Source organism: Phlebotomus papatasi, chromosome 5, assembly GCF_024763615.1.
Source record: "Phlebotomus papatasi isolate M1 chromosome 5, Ppap_2.1, whole genome shotgun sequence".
Taxonomy (NCBI): domain Eukaryota; kingdom Metazoa; phylum Arthropoda; class Insecta; order Diptera; family Psychodidae; genus Phlebotomus; species Phlebotomus papatasi.
This window is the reverse complement of record NC_077226.1, coordinates 2,397,582-2,421,422: the sequence shown is the minus strand read 5'-3', so window position 1 is coordinate 2,421,422 and position 23,841 is coordinate 2,397,582. Positions and strand designations below refer to the sequence as shown.

General features: G+C 33.8%; 1 protein-coding gene across 1 annotated transcript in view; it reads left to right on the top strand.

Annotated features, from left to right (window-relative positions):
• Positions 1 to 23,481, top strand: part of LOC129808783 (rho GTPase-activating protein 36) — a 28,191-nt gene extending 4,710 nt beyond the window's left edge. The window contains exons 2-6 of the mRNA XM_055858637.1: positions 5,788 to 6,096; positions 16,436 to 16,682; positions 16,752 to 17,399; positions 22,501 to 23,128; positions 23,209 to 23,481. Of these exons, the coding sequence (XP_055714612.1) occupies positions 5,788 to 6,096; positions 16,436 to 16,682; positions 16,752 to 17,399; positions 22,501 to 23,128; positions 23,209 to 23,438 (2,062 nt within the window). The 3' untranslated portion in view covers positions 23,439 to 23,481. The remainder of the gene's footprint in view (positions 1 to 5,787; positions 6,097 to 16,435; positions 16,683 to 16,751; positions 17,400 to 22,500; positions 23,129 to 23,208) is intronic.
• The last annotated feature ends 360 nt before the right edge of the window (positions 23,482 to 23,841 follow it).

Sequence of the window (23,841 nt, the reverse complement as noted above, 5' to 3'; positions counted from 1 at the left end):
TTTTGAATATTTTACCTTCGTGAAGAAAAAAAATAAATTTATCATAAGACTGACGTTTGCAGAATAATTCCGTATGAATAACTTTCCCAGATTAATATAAGAAATTTTGTCTGGATTTTCAGTATTACAGTGACGTATAATTTTGGCAATTTTGCCGCATAAGTGTAAAAGTGCCGGATCATTTTTTTTTTTAAATTTTTTAAATAACTGTATTTTTGGGTAATAAAAGTCCAACATTTCGAGTTCCACATATGTGCTCTATCCAGTGGAATAATATACAAACAATCTTTAAAATTTGTAAATGAAAATAAGAAAATATTATGAAATTTAGTTTTTATATGCCGTCTCCTGAAAAATGCTGAAATCTAACATCCGCCATTGTAATATTCAATGTGCGACATGTTCCGATTATTTATTATTTCCCTCTCAATTTTTCCATGCGAATTAAATATCTTAAAAGAATAACATTTAGAATTTTTTAGAATAACATTTTTTAGAAGAACATTTTAAAATAACAATTAGGGTAAGTGTGTCAAATTTCGGCATAGTTGCATGCAAGCACTAAGTTCTCAAGTTTTAAATGCAATATTATTAAAACAAATTGAATATTTTTATTACTTCTTCTTAAGGACTGTTACTTGGAACCTTGTAGAGAGTTTATCGTCTTTATTTACTCTAAAATTATTCTTAATACATTTTAAAATGAATAAAAATGTAGAGACATATCTTTGGTGGCCTATTTCGGCCACCTTCATTCTCATAGTTCCTTGCCCTTCGGGGATTCTTTCAATATCTTTTTCACGTCATCTCGTTTGTCGAAGCTACAATTTTTGTCATTCTTTTGCATTGTATAATCTCTAGATTATGTAAAAATTAAAAATTCATGAAAATTCGAAGAAGAAAAAATGTGGCCGAAATTGCAAGCTGGCCGGAATTTGGCACACTTACCCTCTTTCAAACCAATTTTTAAGCGACAAAATCTATTAAAAGTTAACAGGTTATGAGCAGGGTTGTGCTTTTACATAGTAAAAAATATTTTTTACATTTTACATGTAAAAAACATGTAAAAATGTAAAAAAAAATATGTAAAAATGTAAAAAATATGTAAAATGTAAAAAAAAGGAAGACTACACATTTTTAAATCTTTTAAATATTTCCTGTAAGCAATATCAATATTGATATTGTTTATAAGAAATATCAAAGAAACATTTTTGGGAAAACCATAAACTAAATTTTGTTTTGAAAACCCATAGATGTGAAGTAATTCAACGATTTCGTACGCACAAAATATACTCTCTGTGGTAAAGAAAAATGTTACTTTTTTCTAAATAAAAGGAATTTCGTCCTTCTTTTGCAGATAGATATTTCAGAATGTTTTCTATATTAAATCCTCAATATGTTGAATTTTTTGATCGTTAACGAAAAATCGAATTAAAATTAATAATATTAGTAAATATGTAAAGTAATGAGACATAAAAATATGATTTTTTTCACTATTCGTAAATAGGAAATGACATGATTTGATTAATCAATTTTTAAAATCTAATGGCTCCGGCACACCTTTTAGATCAGGAAAATTTCATGAAATCGAAATTCGAATTCCTTTCTTTCTCACATGCTTTGAATATCTCCATCTCATTCTCTCGCACTCTTCTTCTTCTTTTAAACATCACGCTAAATTCAATTTAGCTCAATCGAATTTGGTATGCGAAAGAATAAGATAGTCATATGCAAAATATGCGAAAAAGAAAGGTATGCGAATTTCGACTTCATGAAATTTTCCTGATCAAAAAGGTGTGCTGGAGCCATAAGAAAATCCTTTTTAATATTTTTTATAGTAATTATATAGATTATTTATAAGAGCCTTTAATATAATGGTACGTAAAAGAACCTGCTATTTGGTATCAATGCAAATGTAAATGCTATGCAAATATAATGCAATGATACCTATATTTTCTATATTTTTTTTATCACAATTTAACCAGAAATTAAAGTGTTTCACATAGAAGAGTTGATAAAGAATTATTTAGCTGTTTTTGTTTATAGAAAAAGCCAATAAAAACTCCAGAAGTGCAGGAAAAATTAAGGATTTTATGTTCTTAAAGGGGTGAAATACACTACGCAAAGTATAAAGTAAATTAATCTTCAGTAAAAACGATCATAATTGTGCATAAAACCCGCACAGCTTAAGTTAAAAAAGATTGTCACAGAACCGGCACTGGTTCAGCATAAAACGGTTAATATTATGTTCAAATCCTGCACAACTTAAGCTTCCCGTCAAATAATATCTGCAGATATCTTTAAGATTTCTGTAGAGAAAATCTACACCTCTACAGAATATCTGCAGATAATTCTGTAGATATTCTTACGAATTTTATTTGGGCTTGGGACAAAATTCGTCAGAATATTTCGGCAGATTTTCTGACGAATCTCTGGACGAATTTCTGTAGATATTCTGCCGATTTTCTGTAGATTTTTTCTACATTCCAGACTTTCCAGACAAGATGTGTCAGAAGAGATGGAAAACATTTTTCACTGAAGTTTGCAAAATTCAATAGAGTTATTTTTTTGTGATATCACGGTGTTTATATAAAATAAAGAATTCTGCGACGCCGTGTTACAAGTAGAGAAAAGTGAAGTGAAAACTTTAAGCAGAGTATCGACCTAAATTTCGTGTTTTTGTATCATTCCATGGGCGATTTTTAAGAAATTAGTATTTTTGCTCGCATCTTTTTACTTATTTAAAATGTTTAATCGGTAATGCTTTGTTAAGCAGAGCATATCATTTTCTTTATAACTCCTACAGTTTCTACATAAATCAACAATATTTTTGTGAAGTAATGGACACTATGCCGATTTTCTCGGCAGAAATTCTACCGAAAATCTGTAGATTTTCTGCAGAAATTCTGCCGAAAATCTACAGATTTTCTAGCAGAAATTCAGCAGAAAATCTACAGATTTTCTCTGAATACACTGGAATATACCGTTAAAATTCAAAAAACCTCAGAGTAAAATCGGCAGGTAGAATAATGATTTGACGGGTTAAAATGATTTCATTTGTATGTAATACACTCCATGAAATGGACAAATTACAAGTAAAAGGCGCACAGTTTCAGCACAAGACGATTAAAATTGAATATAAAATCGTCACAGCTTTCGAATTTTTAGCAATTTTGATCGTTTTATTCGGATTCTGTGCAGATTTTGTTAAAAATCGATACAATATCGTAATTTTTGTATGAATTTTTGTTTAATACTTTAGTTTCAGTTTAGTAACAAAACACGATGGTTTGAAGAACATTAAAAAAATATTTTTGTAAACATTCATTACTACAGAATCAGTGTTAGTAAGAAGAGACTGATCCTCTTCATGAACATTGTTTTCTGGAATGTGATGTCTTGGACAAGGTATATAGCAATATAAAAAAAAAATATTAAGAAGAAAAAAGGAAATAAATCTTAATTTGAAGGATTTTTCACAATATTGATGACTAACGGAAACCACAGAACAATTGGAAAACTCACTGAGCATGTTGGTTAAAAAATTATGCGTCATTTATATGGTTTGTTCAACCGGGTAGAGGAAAATTTGAACTACACAGTAAAAAAATTTACAACCACTATCGTTGGTAATTTTTGCACGAGCGCTATGGTTGTGAAGTTTGTGTATTGGAAATGTTGTGTATTGGCAAAATTGTGTATTGGCAAAATTGTGTATTGGCAAAATTGTGTATTGTCAATTTTATAAAATGGTTTCCTGTCTATAATTTTAATTGTAGAGCAATTTTGTTCGGTTTATGTGTATTATCTGTGAAAAGTCTCTGTAATAAACTAAAAAAAAAGAGAAAAAAGGAACAAAAAAAGAAAAATATGAAGAGAGGGTCTGAGAGTTGAACCCATAACCTTTGCGTTGATGGTCTCGTGTCTTCCGGCTGCGCCACGAACTTGCTTATTTCTCTTAAGCAAATGGCCAAGAGTTGCATCGTCAATTTTTCTAATTTACATGATGCTTCCTCTGTTTTCTATTATTACATAAATATTCCTCATTTTTTGCGACTGAGGCATATTATAAGAATCCAATGAATGATTCTAGAAGACAATTAGACAGTTAAAAATGCAAAATCTATCTGAAATCTTAGAAAAATTGCAATAGTAAACAATGGAATTTTGACAGTTCTCACACAAATTTTTCCAATACACAAATTTCATTACACAAACTTAATTTTACTAGCATTATGTTAGTATTGTACCACCACTATGATAGTAATTTTACAATTTACAACCATATTGCTTGTGAATTTACACAACTTTTCAAATACACAACTTTATTTCTCACACAATTTTTTACTGTGTATGGTTGCCTGTAAATTTCACCTTGCATTTTCGACGATAAGCTTTACGGTAAAAAAACCGCAAAATATGTTATTGATTACAGAGGAATCTTTGATTGAGTAAAAATAAAAAAAAATGAATTTGATATTTGATAGGTATCAATCAATTTTACATTTTTTTATATTTTAACTTTACATGTTAAAAATGTAGCACATGTTAAAGTTTTTTTTACTATGTAAAATATGATGTAAAATGTAAAATGTAAAAAATTAGCCCAACCCTGGTTATGAGCTCTCGCGCCAACGAGAAGTTTGCTGCATAATAAATTATCATTTTGTCGCTTTTATCCAGTTTTTGCAACACTTGCAATACTCGAAAACCTCAAAAAATATCAAGATATTATTAATATTTGATAAATAATTGCAATATTCGCAAAATTTATATTCTCTGGATTAAATCGTGAAATTTTCTTTGGTCTTTATACAGTAGACTCTTCGATATCCGGCACTTCGATATCCGGGTGACAGCTGCCAAACACTGGCGGTTGATATATTCAAAATTATTTTCACTAAACATGAAGTTTGTCCAGAGTGAATTAAAGTATTATTAACATTGTATCGAAGTTTTTAATACATAATTGTGATAAAAAATGAAACATAAGCACACCATGAAGAAAATTCTCTTTTTCTTTGTCAGACAGAAAATAAATTCACACTGCACAAAATAGAAAAACCGTTGATCATTCAAAAAACCTAAATGTCATTTTGTCCCCCAGTCAGCCGGATATCGAAGAGTCTACTGTAATAAAAGCCATTCAAATGTCCATTACAGCTGTCAAACTCAAGATAAAAAAAATGCTAGCATTTTACGCCTGTTTCATATTCAATTTCCACTTTTTAGTTTTTGATCCATTCTTTTTTTTTATTTTATAGAAGATTTATTAACTATTATTAACTATATTAGTTATTAACTAGTTATTACCAATTTGAAGACTATATACATATTTGCAGCCAAATAATAGCTTATCCTTATCTATTTTCGTGAAATCAGCCGGGATACTTTTGACAATCAAAATGATGACGTCACACGGTCGAGTTATGCGGCTCTTATCCTGACTGAATTGAAAAATGAGTGAGATTTTGCTTTTTTGTCAAGGAGTACCCGAAAAGCGAAAAAAAAACAACGAGTTTTGCAAAAAATCGAGTTGTTCGGGTCTTAGGGATCGAATTCATTTTCATTGCTGAACACACATGCGTACATAACCTCAAAAATATTTTAAATGTAACCGTTGATTACGCCGATCCGGATTAGAGAGTGGGAACTGTATTAATCAATTTCTACCCTCAATCCAGAAATATTTTTGAATTTTCTCCACGATCTCTACTTGCTTTTGTGCTTTACATTCCGAAAATATCGTTATTTGGATGCTTATAAAAAAAAGCGTGATTTCTTAAGGCGCAAAGTGAGTTTTCCGGGTGCAATTGGATGGGATAGGCTACCAGAGCGACTACAGCGTCAACTTAGTCTTCAGGTACTGCGAAAACGTTCTCAGGCAACACAAACGGAAGCCCAGGATTTCTCACCGGAACCCCAAAGTCCACCGACTCCGACTAAACCACGTCACGAGGATGTAAGTCAGTCCGTTGGTGAGACCATTAAGCGCTACCTTCGAATGGCCAGACGTAGGCCATCGGCAGCAAAGCGTTTCACCAGTTGCAACTATGATCGTGTAGTGACGCCCTCTCGTGCACAAGACACTGACAGGTGCCACATTTAATTAGATTAGATTTTTAGGTTATTTACTGTGTTTCCCGCAACTAACTTTTGAAATTCCTGCATTATTCGAATAATTAACAATTTGATTAGATTATGAATATGATAATCGGCTTCTTGAACCTCATTGGCAGCTCAATTGAGGAACACATGTCTTTTTTTTCTTGAAATTCTGATGAGATTCCTCTATAACTTAGGACCTATTCCTATGAAATACCGTTCACTTACATAAGTCTAATTTAATTAAAATCATTGGTATTCGTAAAGTTACGATTTAGTCAATTGAGAGAGCAATTTAAAAAAAAAAATGTTCCAATGAGCCTATGCCCAACTAGCATTTTCTTCTCTACAATGATTCTAAAAAATTCTCGAAGTACGACATATAGAACCACAATTTTCTGAAAGAATGCTTGTAGACTTAATGATGTAGTTGGCATTACTTATTGAATTGGTCGAAAATTGTTCAAAATCTGGTCAGATTACCAAAAACGTGCAAGTGCCTCCACCTCGTAATTAAGTAATGACGACGTAATTACGTGATGACAACTGTGGTCGTAATTCAATAATGCACTCTTAGAAAAAATAGAATACCACAACCCTAGATATGGTTATATGAACCATAAAAAATGGTTAATATAGGCCCATCCATTTTTTTTTGGCTTTGGTAACTATTTAAATAAGGTAAGGTATATCGGATGCAGTATCTATTACTCTTTTGGCAATGTTAAAATTTAAAATAACCGTCCCTGACGTAGCCATTTTGGGTGATTGCTCACATGCAATGTCACAGCTATTGTAATTGATCTCGAAACAGCAATTTGCTATTCTTTTTGCATATTTATGATAAATATGTTTTGAAAGCCATTAAAAAAAATATTCCATAAAGTTGTGGCATCTACACATCAACTTTTTAATTTTTTTTAATGCTTATAAAAATAAATAATAAAAAATATAATTGTCTAATAGTAAATATTATATTCAAAGAACCCTAAGTATTTTTCTAGATAAAATTTTTGAAATAAAATGAAACGTGCTAATATATTTTTTTACAAAAGGTAAATCCTTTTAAAATCACCCTTTATCAGATTCTTTGTCCATTTAGCCTATTATAAGATCTGTTTTTTTTTTTTTTTAAATTACGTGTCAAATGTTACAAAAAATCCTTTGGAAAACTTGAATATGATGTCAAATTTGAACCATCATTTTCTTTCAATTCCAAAAATACAGTGACCGGAAAAAGTGACCTAATATTTTGCTATTCTGTATAAGAAATTAAATATTTCAAGATTTAATTCCTATGTCACGTGCAACTTTTTTTGTTGTTGAAAGATCTATTCTAAAGCTACTAATTGTGTCCTATAAGGATTTTTCGAGAAAAGTTTACATTTTCTTTAAAGCTAATCCGGATATTTTGGCTCACTTTTGCCGGTACTGTTCAAACGCAACTTTTTGGTCATAAATTTTATTTGACGCTTAACTACCGTAAATTACGTTGGATTATAATGGCTCCCGGGTCATATGAGCTAGATTTGCATTATCACTTCGGGTACTTTTTCACTTATAACCCCAATAAAGAAAATTTTTAACAAAAAAGCTGCATATAGGGTAAAGTGTATAATTTGGAATCAGTGTTAAAAGTTGGACAATTCGCCGGTACAAGTTGGACATGGCTTTTTTCTTGATAAATACAGTGCAAAATTTGTTTCTAAGCACAAGAAACCAAATTATAAAACTAAAGCATTAAAAATATACAAATAAAAATGAAGTACTAAATTTATCAAGACGAAAAGCCCTGTCCAAATTGTACCATTGTCCAACTTATACCAGTGTCCAACTTGTACCACTTAACCCTATAGAGAAATTCAAATAAAAAATACATTTTGCTTTTTAAAATGTCTAGCAAATATGTATAATATATGCCATATGTATAAGCCGTAAATAGACTACACATCCGTGCACAACCTCTAAGTTTTATGACCATATTTTCCTAAATTTATATTTAAATAATTAAAGAATTTTCTCAAAATTCAATTTATTGATTGTGTGCATATGTATCTTCAATAATAATAATTGAATATTTATTGTTCTTTAATTTTGGATTTATTGAAAAAAAAAAAAGGTTCTACATGTAAAGTGTAATTTTTGTTCGGTATAAATGTAAGTGTTTTTATAACATAACAAAAATTTATCTTCATAAGATTAACCCATTCAGTCAATGTACCAGAAATACTTGAGATAGAATGATCATATTTTGGGATTAGTTTCCTACAGGTTAATAGATGACTTTTTTTGAAAAGATATAATTTTTATCCATTATGGGGGCGCAGGGAGCCGCCCTCAAACACGCGTCTTAACGGTCACTGAATTTAAATTCTGTTCATTAATTCATTACAAACTCTATTGCTTTAGATAGAGTAACTATCCAAGAAAACACATTGGCAACCAGAATTCAAATCAGGAAAGAGGATGAAGGTCAATTTTAACAAATTCGACGGGATGTCGCATTTTCCGTCCGCCATTTTGAGCAAAATTTTTGCATGACTTCACGTAAAGCGAGAAAAGAACAACAAAATATATTCCCATCTCTGTTGGGCTATTTTTTCCAAGTAATTGAAGGACTAAAGTAACTAAAAATCTATTTCCGACAGAAATTCGAATATCAATTGCCTTGTAATAAATCATCTAAAATCACTCAATTTGCGTATGATGTATAATACCATGGTAAGGAATGGGTTAAACACGATTTCTTTTATTATTTGAGCAGTTTATAGTCAAAGTGATGTTTCGGTAATAGAGAATATTATTTTCACACGAAATATAATATTTTTTTTTTCATTTTCAAAATTATATTAAATTTTCTACAGTTGAATGGTTACTGTAAAAATCATAAAATTGTGATATGCGAAAGGTATATTTTGAGTTTGGGCTTGTCCCATTTTTTCACCACTCACGAAGAAGGTTGATCCGAGAATGTGCCACGACGCTAAGTACGACACGATCGAGCACGAAAACGAAATGACTTATTCCCAGTAACGCAAATTCGGTGTTTGTACAGTAGTACGACAAGTAGTACTCTGTATAGTACTTACCTTATGGAAATTTTAATGACCGTGACACAAGACGTTCCAGGAACTATGTTCGGGGTTGAGTGGTGAAAATGTTGTGGGGAATTCGCAATTTTTGAATTTTAAAATAACGACCTTTTTTTAATTTCAACTGACCAACGGTTTTTTACCGGTTTTAACCGTATTTTTAATAATAAATCTAAAATATATACTAAAATTAAATTTATTTGCATTTCAATTTACAAAATACATAATTAATTAATTTTATTATAAATTTAACAAATTCTTATGTTATTATATCGTACTTTCGCGATTTTAGTGGCATTTTGAACATTTTTGGGTTTTTTTTCAATTTTTTATTACATAATTAGATAGAGAATTGTGTGCATTTTAAATCCGGTTTTATCTTAAAAAGTTTGTGCTGAAGATTTTCCTTAATTTTAAATTTTCATAAATGTTTTTTGCCGATTTTCTTAAAAAGATTAGTAAAGAGTGGCATTTCATTCATCCTAATAATTAAAATAAGATGATAATTAGGCACAAAAAACATTTTCTTTCAATAATAATTAACTATTGATTAATATTTTATCAAAAAAAAGTGTTCTTGTATTAATCCATGCAATGTGTCACATTTGTGAAAAATCTTAGTCAAATCTCCAAAAATATTAAGTGTAATTACTAGTATTTTCTAAAAGAATGGCGAATCGCGCTAAAATGACATGTTTTGCATCAAAGATGTTTTTTTCTCAAATCTTTAAACTATTTTTTGTTAAGTTTTATAAAGTTGTATATAATATAAAATTATTTACGAACGCAAAAATAACGCAGGGAAAGACAGAAAATATGTTCAGGAAATGACATTTCTATATCTCAATAAGTGACGGAAATTAGGTTACTTATATTTAGATATAAAATCAGAAAAACAAATATCTGTAAACGAAAGTTATGTTAAATATGATCAGTCCAATCTAACTCCAACATCATAGATTACTTGTGAAAAGTTCCACTTGAAATATTAATTATTAAAATACGAAAAAATTTAATGTTTTAGGGTTGCCATCTCAATATACCCAAATACAAAATGTGCTACTCAAATCGTAAAAGTGCGAATACCATACAAAACGGAGAACATTTGAAAAATTTATTTAAATCAGTGCAATTAATGTACGAATCGCTGCCGAGAACATATTTTTAGTTACTTTAGTTCTTCATAACATTTAGCTATTTCAGCACATTTTCGGTAACATACGGTGTTAGGAAATATATTTCCGAAAAGATTGCTCCGAACCTGAAGCAGCAGACCTTTGCAAAATTACATGTGTCCGTCTTTCTCGTCAATTAACAGATTATCGTCTGCTGGCTCCAGTTTTATCTGTAATGATGATACAAAATAGTTTTAAAAATCACATATAAAAATATTTTCTTATTAAAAGTAAATACCTGAACTATATTTGAGTACGTGGAGTTCCAGGGTGTTCTTTCATCTTCCAATCACGTTGTTAACAACAATGTCCAGTTTCGAAGATTTGAATCAGTTGTGAAATACTTTTAGAAAAGAGAAAACTATATCATTTTTTAACCTAACACACAGATCCAGAAATTGAGGCAATACAATTATTTCATTTTCATTCGAATCTGGAACCCCGGGAACGCTACTTCCGGACTGAAAGTATTTAAAAAGTGCAGACATTTTCCCTAAATTACTCTAAAAATTAAAGAAAAAACTCTACCAAAGAAATCCTTTTCAACCCTAAAGGCGATTGGGCCATCCGTGTTACGCGTAGAGAAAATAATTTTTCCTGACTACCTTAAATTTATTTCTTTTTAATATTTGTACCATCTTTTCGCTATTTTTCTCTACTTAAAATGAAAGGAGGGAAGTGAATGGATAAAATTTTTTGTAATCAGTTGTTAGTGAATGGATTTTGTATCACTAGCATTTATTTTATAAAATTTTACTACTTAAAAAAAATGAAGAAAAAAGGCTTACATTTGAGATAAGGTGCAGGTGACTTTGCACTTTTAGATAAATATTAAAAAGTCAACAATTTTTAATAATAAACAATAATGAAGGTCTTCACATCTAAGGGTAAGATCCACGAGATCTATAAGATCGCACGGTCACCATTTTGATTTGACATTACTGTCCGCCATTTTGAATTACTGTCAAAACCTGGAACTCATTCGATTGAGCTGAATTTTTTTTAAACCTAACACGCAGATCCACAGAGATTGAAGAAATACAATTATTTTTCATTCTTAATTACGATCTGAAACCCTAGGAAAGACATTTCCGGACAAAAAGTGTTTGAGAAATGAAAACATGTTCCCCTAAATTAGTCTAAAAAAATAAAGAAAAAATTCTATCAAAGATATCCTTTCTAAACATAATACACGTATCCACGGAGATTGAGGAAATTCTCACACTTAAATTGAATGTGGGGCCCAAAAAAAGGCTTCCGGGTGGAAAATGAATCAGAGTGAGGTTAGAACTTTCTAATGCAACTTTTTTCATCTACTGCCCCTATATATTTTTTACTTATTAAACAACACTATTAACTTGAATTTGGCACTCTTCAAGAATATTAAAAAAAAAAAGATTTGCCTTGCGAGCCCCAAAAACCAAAGGACGCTCACTAAGCGTCATTTTTATATTTCAGTGTTTTTAAGACCTAAAAAATGAAAAACTCTACAGAACTGCAATCAAATTATCACGTACCTGTACTGTTCTCTGGAATCCTGCTGGTCAATTGCTTGAAAAAACACTAATTTAACATTTTTCACTAATAAGAAAATTCACAAAACTCTGAGGAATCAGCCATCTGACAGGCGAATCCGGAACAAAGTTCCAGGAACGTCTTGTGTCACGCTGTACAAATTTTCCATAAGACAAGTACTATACAGAGTCCTACACGTCGTACTACTGTACAAACACCGAACTTTTGGTGGTGAATGTGGGGAAAATACCGTAGCGCCGCCGCATTGGTGGCCACCGCAGAGAATTAAATTAGTTTTTGATGGTGACCACCACGCTCTGAAGAAATTGGGGGGTCGCCACCGTCAAAATTTTTCGAACCCAAAACTCTTTCGTTACTGGGTTCTTTCCGTACAGAAGTAGATCTTGAAAAATTCGAAAATCTATTTGAAGATCCAAAAAAGACACTTTCTTAATTCTTAATACTTTCGCAAGGTGGCGGAAGTTACATCCTGTTCGAATTTCGAAGTGCTTAAGTGTCAAAAAGTGACGGTCTTCACATTATTGTGAGGAAAAAAACAGAACAACGACGTTTACTATTCTTGTCCCAGTATTTAATCATTCCATAATCACTGAGTAACTCTTTTGCCAGCTTTTTACTGTGATATTTGATAAATTTTCCCCACCTTGTTCGAAAAATTAGTATGAAAATTCGAAATTGAATTTGAATTCTTCGAACTTCAACGACTTTTTGTGCAATTAGAGTTCCATTTTCCTTTTATACAAGACACTATTGGAGAATCAAAATCTACTTGTGATCGGGCTCATTGAGCCTAAACAGAAGTAGATTTTGATTCTCCAATAGTGTCTTGGATGAAAGGTAAATGGAACTGTATTTGCACAAAAAGTCGTTGATGTTCGAAGAATTCAAATCCAATTTCGAATTTTCTCACTAAATTTTCGAACAAGGTGGAGAAAATTTATCAAATATCACATTAAAAAGCTGGCAAAAGAGTTTCTCAGTGATTACGGAATGTTTTTTTCCTCACAACAATAATGTGAATACCGAAACATTTTGACACTTGAGCACTTCGAAATTCGAACAGGATGTATCTCAGCCACCTTGCGAAAGTGTTACACTGAGAAAAAAAAGAGGGTGCGATTAACTTTTTTTGCTCATTTAACACTTTTTAGGTGTAAAAATATATCAACATTTTTTAATGTTAATTTTACACCTTTTTTAAGGGTAAAATTAACATGAAAAAGGGTTAATTTAGCCCCTAATACATCTAAAAAAAGGTAATATTTACACCAATTTCGGATAAATACTGCACAGGGTAAAATTAACATTTCTGGAATGTTATTTTAACTTTTTCGATCTTCAAATAGATTTTCGAATTTTTCAAGATCTACTTCTGTACGGAAAGATTGCGAAAAAGTACCATAATACAGTAGACTCTCTCTGAATCGGGCATTTTGGGCAAAATATCATCCAAATTATCGAGTGATTTGGACATCAAAATCATTGTAAATTCCACAAAAAGTGCTCAATTATAAAGAATCACGATAGAGCAAGGGGAATTACTACGAATCTGAATAAATTTGTTTTAAAATCGACCGTGAAAATTGTCAACAAAATTTTGAGCTCGATTCAAAAACAGCCGATTGAGCGAGAGTCTACTGTATCATAATATGGTTCTCATTACAATACATTTTTTGACATAATTTTTTTTTGTAAAGTTAAAATATCGTGGCGCAAAAATTATTTTAACTTCAACTAAGTAACTAGTTATTACAACTAAATACATATAAATAAATGATTTAGTTCTTACACTAAACAGGATTTTTCTGAAAGGTGTATTTTATATTTGACGCTACCATATTCTCTTTGTCTAGTAAATATTTTCTTTCCAATTATTTGGCAATAGTGAAGAGTACTAAACTTTTCTAAGAGTGTAGAATCTTACGAGTGATTCCATGGATTCTATGGATTCGAACGGAAAAATGTGTCGGTATTCCAAGTTTGAGTAAACCTGTTGTTGTCAAAATTCTCCATCGGAAATATTTTCTTTATTTAAACAAAAATCCGTATCAAACTGATTCGTGAAAAATGTCTATGTGATTAAAGATCTGAAAAGAGGGAGTCAGCCATGATTATCTATTTTATTGTATCCCTAACCTTTCATACCTGAGCAGTCGATTTGCCCTCTTTAATGGCCTCTACACATTGGGAGCAATTTTTGTCAAAAAATGGCCTTTTTGAAGGAAATTCCCTGCAGCGTTGTAGGGGGAAACGTCAAATTTCTGTCAAAAACGAATTTTTTGATGAAAATTGCTCCCAATGTGTAGACGCCTTAAATCGCTATAAATCCTTTCTTTCCTTTCAATATAAATTTTCCCTATAAATAGAACATTCTATAAGCTTGCATAATCCCTATTTTCCTTGTTTCCTACTTACAGGTTTTCAATGGATTTCACAGATTCTAGTTTCGTGTGTTCGTCCTCGGAATCTCTTTCACAAAATGACATTTCATTTCTGCTATGGCAACACTAAACTAAACAATGGCTGACCCAGAGGAACCACTACTAAAGGAAAAAGTCGTTTTTGCATTCGAATCTGGTAACACTAAAAAAAAGCAGCTGATATTGCATTTATTTTTTGATGTTTTTAGGAATTTTTATTATTCTGGAGGAATTCTTCTTGCCTAATTTTGTTGAAAGAGTACTCATAAATATAAAAAATGCGATAATTGTGATGAATTTGTAAAACTTGAAGGTTTTTTCGAGACCAAAAGACAATGGGTTAACGAACACTGATAGAAAATTGGAAAATTTTTATGTTTCTTGTAAGTTTTTTATTCTTTTCTTCCTTTACGAAGAAAAAGAAACTATTCTAGAATTCTTACAGAATAAAGGATGTGAGATTTATCCGTTTCTAGAAGGATAAAAAGGAATTTCTTTCCAGTGAGTGACACCTATGGTGATCTAATGGAGTGAATTTCTGTGTCCGGAAGGTTTTTTAAAGTTCGCAGATTGTCTGGAAGTCTACCTAGAACTTCTAGGGCCTCTTTCTGAGAAGACAGAATGCCAGGATTCCCCAAAAAGCCCTCAAGATCCCCAAAATAAAAGAAAAATGTAGTTTGCATGCTCTTTTTGCAGGACAATTTTCACACTAAAAATACACAAGAAAAAACAGGAAAAATCACAGAATTTTCTCACAAATCTCTTCACTGGCCAATTCTTTAATAATTTGTAGCGGAAATTCACTTATTTCCGTGCAAAATTACGTGAAAAACATCAAGAGAAATGTCGCAAGAGGCACCGTCCGCCATCTTCTTTTTGACAACTGAACCGTCTTGGTGCATTTTTTCGAGCAAAGCAAGCACTTTTTCAAGGCAATTTTTAGAAGATTTTCCACGGATAATTCAAAAAATAAATAGTCAGAAGTGCTTCCAAAACTCTCCAATTTTCTATTCCAATTCATAAATCACCGATTTTCCACATAATTTTCATATTTTTCCACGAATTATGAAATGTTGCAAAAGTCGCTGGGCGACCCATATTTAGCCTATTTTTACTATCAAATCACGCTTTTTTACCAATTCTATGTCACTAAACTAACTCTAAACACTATTTTCTTTATGTTAATACCAATTTTTATTGAAATTTCATTAATTAAACTTCACAAATCGACTTTAAAAAGCAATCTCGGCGACGTTTTTTTCAAATGCTGGCGACTACCACTACAAAAGCAGAAAAACGACTTTTTCCTTCAATGTTGGTTCCTCTGGCTGACCCCTCACATTTAGTACATTCTCATTTCAAATTCAAATCTGCAACAAACCCCTTGCCTAAAGGGGATTCGAATCCGGGACACTTGCATCATAGACCAAGTGATTTACTTAATCTACTTTAATCTTATGAAGATAAACAGACGTGTATAGGGTTAATATTAAAATCCTTTATTGAAAAAAAAAGAGTTAAAATTGTTGAAATCCGTTGAAATCCGTGACTAACCCTTTTTATAGTCGATTTAAACCTTACCTCAAATAAGCTCTTTTTTTTTTGAGTAAAGGCTCCTTCTACGTCTTAGAATGCTACGTGTGCCATTTACTTGTCGCTAATTGATTTCTCCAACTGATGGAAAGCCGACTCGGGTAGATTTACCTTTCTGATATGCGTATTGCGTAGTACACAGAGTGGTTCCTTGACAAGAACTTGATTCCTGATGTATCTATCGTAAAACTTTTCCGGGTATTTAAGTAAGAATGATGATAGGGGTTAATTCAAGCTACAATCCACGCTTATCTGATCTCTGCTTGACTGCTACTACTCCTTTGCGAATCCCTCCATTGTCCATCGTGAACTCTCCAGGAAAATTGCATGAAGATGACTAGAGCCTAGCTTCCTTTATCTCTTACGATTGTCCAGGATGTTGTTGTCCTGTTACATTTGCCAGAACCGAAAGTACATTGATTAATTTCAGCTCGTTTTAGGATACTTGGCACATTCCCTATCAATTGACAATTTGTGTACTAATTTTTGTACTAAATCTCGTTTTTGTTTTAAGAGACAAAGGGACTCAGACTGAGCAATTTGTGGAATCAGTTGGAGACAGAGAAAGGGAAATTGGGAAGGCTAAGGAGAAGGAAAAGGTCGTTAGAGAAATGGAGAATTCTGTTCAGATGGTTCAGAAATCCAAGTCATCCGGGAACGTTGGACCACTGCTCAGTCGAAGGATTTGGCGTGGAAGATCCAAAAGTCAAACTCGTCCATGTGCCGAAGTACAACCGACAAAGGCACAATGGACGCCACAGGTGAGCCATTAGGTCCTTTATTTTTTCTTTTTTAAATCTCTAGTCGCCATTATTTGTGTGATTTTGCAGGGAAAAGGTGTTTGGTCATCGAATGAAGGTCGAATAATTGAATTGAAGGAGATTGATCTGCAAGAATTGACGCCAATTGAGAGGAAAATACTGCAGAGAGTTGCAAGTGCAAAGTTGCAAGAATTGAATTTTGGTGCAATTGTTGTACCGCCCGAAGATGGCGGTGCATCAGTTGAAGTTAAGCCCAAACGACGTGCTCTACTGCTCAAACGAAAAGCCCTCACAACTGGCTTTTTTGATGCGACCAAGAAGGATGATAGGGGAAGTTCTGGTGGTAGTTTTGGACAATCATTGGAACAGTGTCTGGCCAATGAGATGCGTGCCATTTCACGGTGTACAGTGACACATGTGAGAGCTGGCAGTTGCGAAAGTCTACCACAGAGGGCACAGGAATCAACACCACCTATTGGTGAATCACTGAGTCAGCAGGATCTACGAACAGATTCAACAGCACCAACAGTTCCTGCCATTGTGCGTCAGTGTATTGCCCACCTAACGGCACATGGACTAAGTACCGTTGGTATTTTTCGTGTTAGTCCAGCCCGGAGACGTGTACGCCATTTGCGTGAGGAGTGGGAACGTGCAGGACCAACTGGTATCAATTTCGATACAACTCACTGCCCCCATGACGTTGCTACACTCCTAAAGGTAAAGGATTTTTTTCTCCCTGGATCTACCCAAAGTACCATGTCCGTGGCATAACTCTAATTTGGATATCCTAATGACCGCCACAAAAAGACCCAATTACGACTAAAGTGAATACGACCTAAATGACTTACATTTTTCACGAAAAAATTTAAAAAAAAAATACATTATCGGAAAAGTTGTCCATTTGATGACTCCAGCAAATTCCAAATTTGAACTTTGAAAGAACAATCGCGATCGTAGCGGCGATTAGTCGAAGTTAGGCCTCTTTTAATTTTTCAATACAGGGAGACACTTCATGGATATAATTTTTGTCATCGAGGAAACCCAGCTATACCATCCCATTCTGGGTTAGAATAGAAGATAAACGTAATCTTTTTCATTCTATAATTTTTTGATTCTTATAATAGCCACGAAACGTTAAAAAAATGAAGCAAAAAAATAGAATACGGAGAGGAGAAATGAAGAAATTGATGTAAATTTTCAAAATGATGTATTCTTCAGTCTCTAAACACCAATTTCATTTCATATTGTTCAATTTTATTAAGAAAAAAAAGACTATTGAATATTATGAGATCAACATCAACTCTAATGACAAAAAGATTAAGAGTGCAGCTGAAGAAGTCTCTAATACACTTATAAAAGAGGGGTTTATTTTGTGTAATAGTGGTCCGGCAACTAGACTTCAAACGAATGCTCTACTGGATCATTATCTACACCAATGAAATAAATTTAGAAATGGATCTTTCCTATATTGAAATGGACATTTCTGATCATATGGTGATAGTAGGAGCGTTCGGAATAGGGAACAGTGAAAACGCTAGTGAAGATAATAATAGAACTTGTCAAATTAAAATAATAAATTCATTCATTCATTCATTTTCAACCGCTTATCCCTATTGGGGTCGCGGGCCCATGACATCCAAATTAGCAGCCCACGCTTGTCGATCCTCCGCCACTTCAGGAAGATGTTCGGGTTCGATCCCGAGGCGCTCCCACGCAAGATCCTGAATTTGATTCAGCCACCTTGTCCTAGGTCTGCCTCGAGGCCGAGGTCTCCTCACAATGGCTTGCATAGCTTTTTAAAATAATAAATTATAGTAAAATTGTAAATAGTCTAATAAAATATCCTATAAAAATCGGTGATAGTGACCTAGAAGGAAAAGCTACTCAATTTTTAAAATCTATTCGAAACCTACAAATAAATAATACAAAAGTGATTGAAACTAAAAAAACGGATAATGAAACATGGATTGATAATAAATACAAAGATCTAGTTTTAAGAAAACAAGTGTGGTACGGGAAGTGGAGAAAAGATAAACAAAACACTGCCTTAAAAATCGAATACCAGTATTGGAAAAAAGTGGCTAAAAGGTATAAAGAAATATGTAAGTCAAACTATTATAATAATAAATTTCAGAAACATAAATATGACATTAAATAATCCTGGTCTACTCTAAATGAATTAGTAAATAACCAAAAGAAATCAAAAAACGTGATTAAAGTTATAGAACATGCAAAAACAAATTCTAATAAAATTGAAATACTAAATAATATAAATAAATATTTTGCAAATATGGGAAATAATCTTATAAAATCATATAATACTATTACAATAATAAAATATGTGGCTCCAGTTTGCAATGTGTTTAGATTCCAAACAATTACTGTTAGGGAAGTCGACAAAATAATTTCAAATCTAAAAAATACTCAATCAATGGGTCCTGATGAGATAAAGACGACAACATTTAAAAAGTGTGTAAAAATATTGTCAAGAGACATCCCGTCAAATCATTATTCTACCTGCCGATTTTACTCTGAGGTTTTTTGAATTTTAACGGTATATTCCAGTGTATTCAGAGAAAATCTGTAGATTTTCGGCAGAATTTCTGCTAGAAAATCTGTAGATTTTCGGCAGAATTTCTGCAGAAAATCTGTAGATTTTCTGCTGAATTTCTGCCGAGAAAATCGGCATAGTGTCCATTACTTCACAAAAATATTGTTGATTTATGTAGAAACTGTAGGAGTTATAAAGAAAATGGTATGCTCTGCTTAACAAAGCATTACCGATTAAACATTTTAAATAAGTAAAAAGATGCGAGCAAAAATACTAATTTTTTTTAAAAATCGCCCATGGAATGATACAAAAACACGAAATTTAGGTCGATACTCTGCTTAAAGTTTTCACTTCACTTTTCTCTACTTGTAACACGGCGTCGCAGAATTCTTTATTTTATATAAACACCGTGATATCACAAAAAAATAACTCTATTGAATTTTGCAAACTTCAGTGAAAAATGTTTTCCATCTCTTCTGACACATCTTGTCTGGAAAGTCTGGAATGTAGAAAAAATCTACAGAAAATCGGCAGAATATCTACAGAAATTCGTCAGAGATTCGTCAGAAAATCTGCCGAAATATTCTGACGAATTTTGTCCCAAGCCCAAATAAAATTCGTAAGAATATCTACAGATATTATCTGCAGATATTCTGTAGAGGTGTAGATTTTCTCTACAGAAATCTTAAAGATATCTGCAGATATTATTTGACGGGATATGTACAATTGTAAATGACAGTTTACATGCTGGAAAGGTGCCTTTAATGCTAAAAAGTTCGGTGATAACGCCAATTTACAAGGATGGTGATGAAAATGACTGGTCTAACTATAGACCAATAAATGTCATCTCAGTTATGGCAAAAATTCTTGAAGCAGTAGTAGCGGAACAACTGCGTCACCACATGGATGTACAGCAGATCCTTTCCAGACACCAGTATGGCTTTCGCCCTAACTCATCTACGAATGCGGCACTGTATGATCTAGTGAGTGAGCTACAGGGAGCTAGGGACTTAGGAATGGAGACTCTTGCAATATTCGTTGATCAGGCAATCCTATTGCGTAAGCTGCACAGATATGGCTGTATAGGTGTCACGAAGGACTGGCTACGAGACTACTTGTCAGAAAGGAAACAGCGAGTGCAATATGGAGATCTGGTGTCTGCAGAAGTCGTTTGTCCGGCAGGTGTACCACAAGGAAGTCGGCTTGGCCCCATACTCTTCACACTTTTTTATAAACGATATAGAGGGAGCTGGGTTCCATGGAAAACTATTTGCTTTCGCAGACGATATATGCATATTAAATATAGGAAGAAGCAAAGAAACTATATTCGAAAAATCGCAAAGTGATCTAAATAAACTCAATGCATGGGCAAGTGCAAATAAAATGACAATTAACGAACAAAAAACTAAGTACACTCAACTCTTCGTTATCCGGCACTTCGTTATCCGGGTGACAGCTGCCAAACACTGGCGGTTGATATATTCAAAATTATTTTCACTAAACATGAAGTTTGTCCAGAGTGAATTAAAGTATTATTAACATTGTATCGAAGTTTTTAATACATAATTGTGATAAAAAGATGAAACATAAGCACACCATGAAGAAAATTCTCTTTTTCTTTGTCAGACAGAAAATAAATTCACACAGCACAAAATAGAAAAACCGTTGATCATTCAAAAAACCTAAATGTCATTTTGTCCCCCAGTCAGCCGGATATCGAAGAGTCTACTGTACATTTTACCGTACACGATGACTTGATTAATTTTAAAATAAAAAATTGTTATATTTCGGAAGTAAAAATTCCCCATTCACCCTAATATGGGCCTGTTTTATGCGGTTATATACAGTAGACTCTCACTCAATCGGCTCTTTTTCAATCGGGCGACAAATTTTGTTGACGATTTTCACGTTTAATTATGAAGGTAATTTGCTCAAATTCGCTGTAGTTCTTCCTATTTTATCGTGATTCTTTAGAATTGAGCACTTTTCGTGAAATTTACAAAGGCTTTGACGCTAAATTCTATCGCTAAACCGGCTGACATTTTGCCCCATATTCACGATTGAGAGAGAGTCTACTGTAGAAGAAATTTGTAAAGTTTTCGCCATCGTTTTCGTATAGATGTCAGACATCTCTACTCATTTATGGAGATAAATGCTCCTTGGGAACAGATAAAAAGTGGAACGTTCATGTGGCACCATCTATCGACTGTTATAAAGCGTCATCTATTATTGACATTTGGAACTTCTAGCCAAATTGCTTGAGTCATGAGTTGGTCAGGATTTCCAAAATTGAGCCGCTACTACCCGAAATTTGTCGTCACATTTTTCCCAATTGTAATGTCGGACGACCACTTTCTGACATAGTTTTTGTACAGTAGCCTCTCACTCAATCGGCTCTTTTTCAATCGGGCGACAAATTTTGTTGACAATTTTCACGTTTAATTATGAAGGTAATTTGCTCAAATTCGCTGTAGTTCTTCCTATTTTATCGTGATTCTTTAGAATTGAGCACTTTTCGTGAAATTTACAAAGGCTTTGACGCTAAATTCTATCGCTAAACCGGCTGACATTTTGCCCCATATTCACGATTGAGAGAGAGTCTACTGTAGAAGAAATTTGTAAAGTTTTCGCCATCGTTTTCGTATAGATGTCAGACATCTCTACTCATTTATGGAGATAAATGCTCCTTGGGAACAGATAAAAAGTGGAACGTTCATGTGGCACCATCTATCGACTGTTATAAAGCGTCATCTATTATTGACATTTGGAACTTCTAGCCAAATTGCTTGAGTCATGAGTTGGTCAGGATTTCCAAAATTGAGCCGCTACTACCCGAAATTTGTCGTCACATTTTTCCCAATTGTAATGTCGGACGACCACTTTCTGACATAGTTTTTGTACAGTAGCCTCTCACTCAATCGGCTCTTTTTCAATCGGGCGACAAATTTTGTTGACAATTTTCACGTTTAATTATGAAGGTAATTTGCTCAAATTCGCTGTAGTTCTTCCTATTTTATCGTGATTCTTTATAATTGAGCACTTTTTGTGGAATTTACAAAGGCTTTGACGCTCAATTCTATCGCTAAACCGGATGACATTTTGCCCCATATTCCCGATTGAGAGAGAGTCTACTATACTACACATCACGTACTTATAGACGATCAAAATTGTATTACATTACGACTCATCTGTGTTACTTGGGATACCTTGGTAATCCATCTACCTTGATTTTCATTTTGCTTTGCTTTATACTTTGTGTATCAAAAGGAATTTCTACGTGATCTTCCGGAGCCATTGCTGTGCAGTGCCCTGTATGGTACATTTCTGGGTACACAGCGTATTCGCAATCGACGCCTTCAGCTCGAAGCAATTGCCCATCTGTTGCGCCTTCTGCCACCCGCCCACCGAGATACCCTACGCATCCTCCTGCAGTTCCTGGCTGACGTAGCCCGGGCCGCCAATGATGCCCCAAATGGACGATCAGGCAATCGTATGGACAGCACCAATTTAGCCACAGTTTTTGCCCCAAATATTCTGCGTAGCAGTGAGGATCGAGTTGAGGAACGCCTGGATGCAATAAATGTGATAAGGACGATGATTGATCACCATGAGGAGCTCTTTAGGGTGCCAGCGGCCATTTTGGATGAGGTATATGCCGAAATGATGGATCAACATGGGCAGGCCCTCGATAGACTCTGTGAACGCCGTGCAACTGAAGGGGCAGCAAGTCGGACGGACGATGAACGTCGAAGGATGTCAAGTCCGTTGGTGTTGCACGGTACGGGTGTTCTATCGGCTACACTGAGTATCCCAGTAACTGTTGCACCACTCCATGTTGGGGATCATCTCGAGGGTATTCCCTTCATTGAGGAACAGACGCCACAGGAGGCACGAGGTAACCACAATTTCTACCATTTCTTTTTTCTTTCTTTATCTTCACCGATCACTTAACATTTGCCAATGTCCTTTTTTCAGGTCCTCAGAGACCTCTAGCAACTGTCACGGGTACTTTGTCACTGGCACCATCTCCCAGTGCCCCCAATACCGATCCTGTCTTCTTTCCCAATAATCGTGTCATGCGCTCCAAGACAGAAGACTTCGAGCGTCCCCAGCGACCACGAGTGCCGCCATCTGATGGTCGTCGCAGTCAAATGGTCTACAAACGACGGGAAATTATCTCAAGTGCCCAAAGTGGCAGGAAGTGACAGAAAGAACGTGAGAGGGACAATAAAGAGAGGAGTCAGTGTCTTTGTCTTTCAATTTTTCTTCCAGCCAAAAACCTTTCTGATTTCAGGAGCTCAATCCTGTTGAGGTTTTCCCTTTACCCAGCAACTAAAAGATTCGCGGTCTAATAGGCTGCGACGGTGGCGACCTCCTAATTTGTTCGGAGCGCAGTGGCTACCATGATAAACTTCTTCTAGTTCAGAGCGGTGTCCACCGCTCCAGCGCCACTGAATGTGCATTGACTAGTAGTCACAAAAGGTCACGCTATGTTAAATTCCCATAAGGTGACTGGTAGTTGTTCAGGTATTCTTGTACTGTGGTACCAATCGCGAACTTTCGTTCCCAGTAACGCAAATTCGGTGTTTGTACAGTAGTACGACAAGT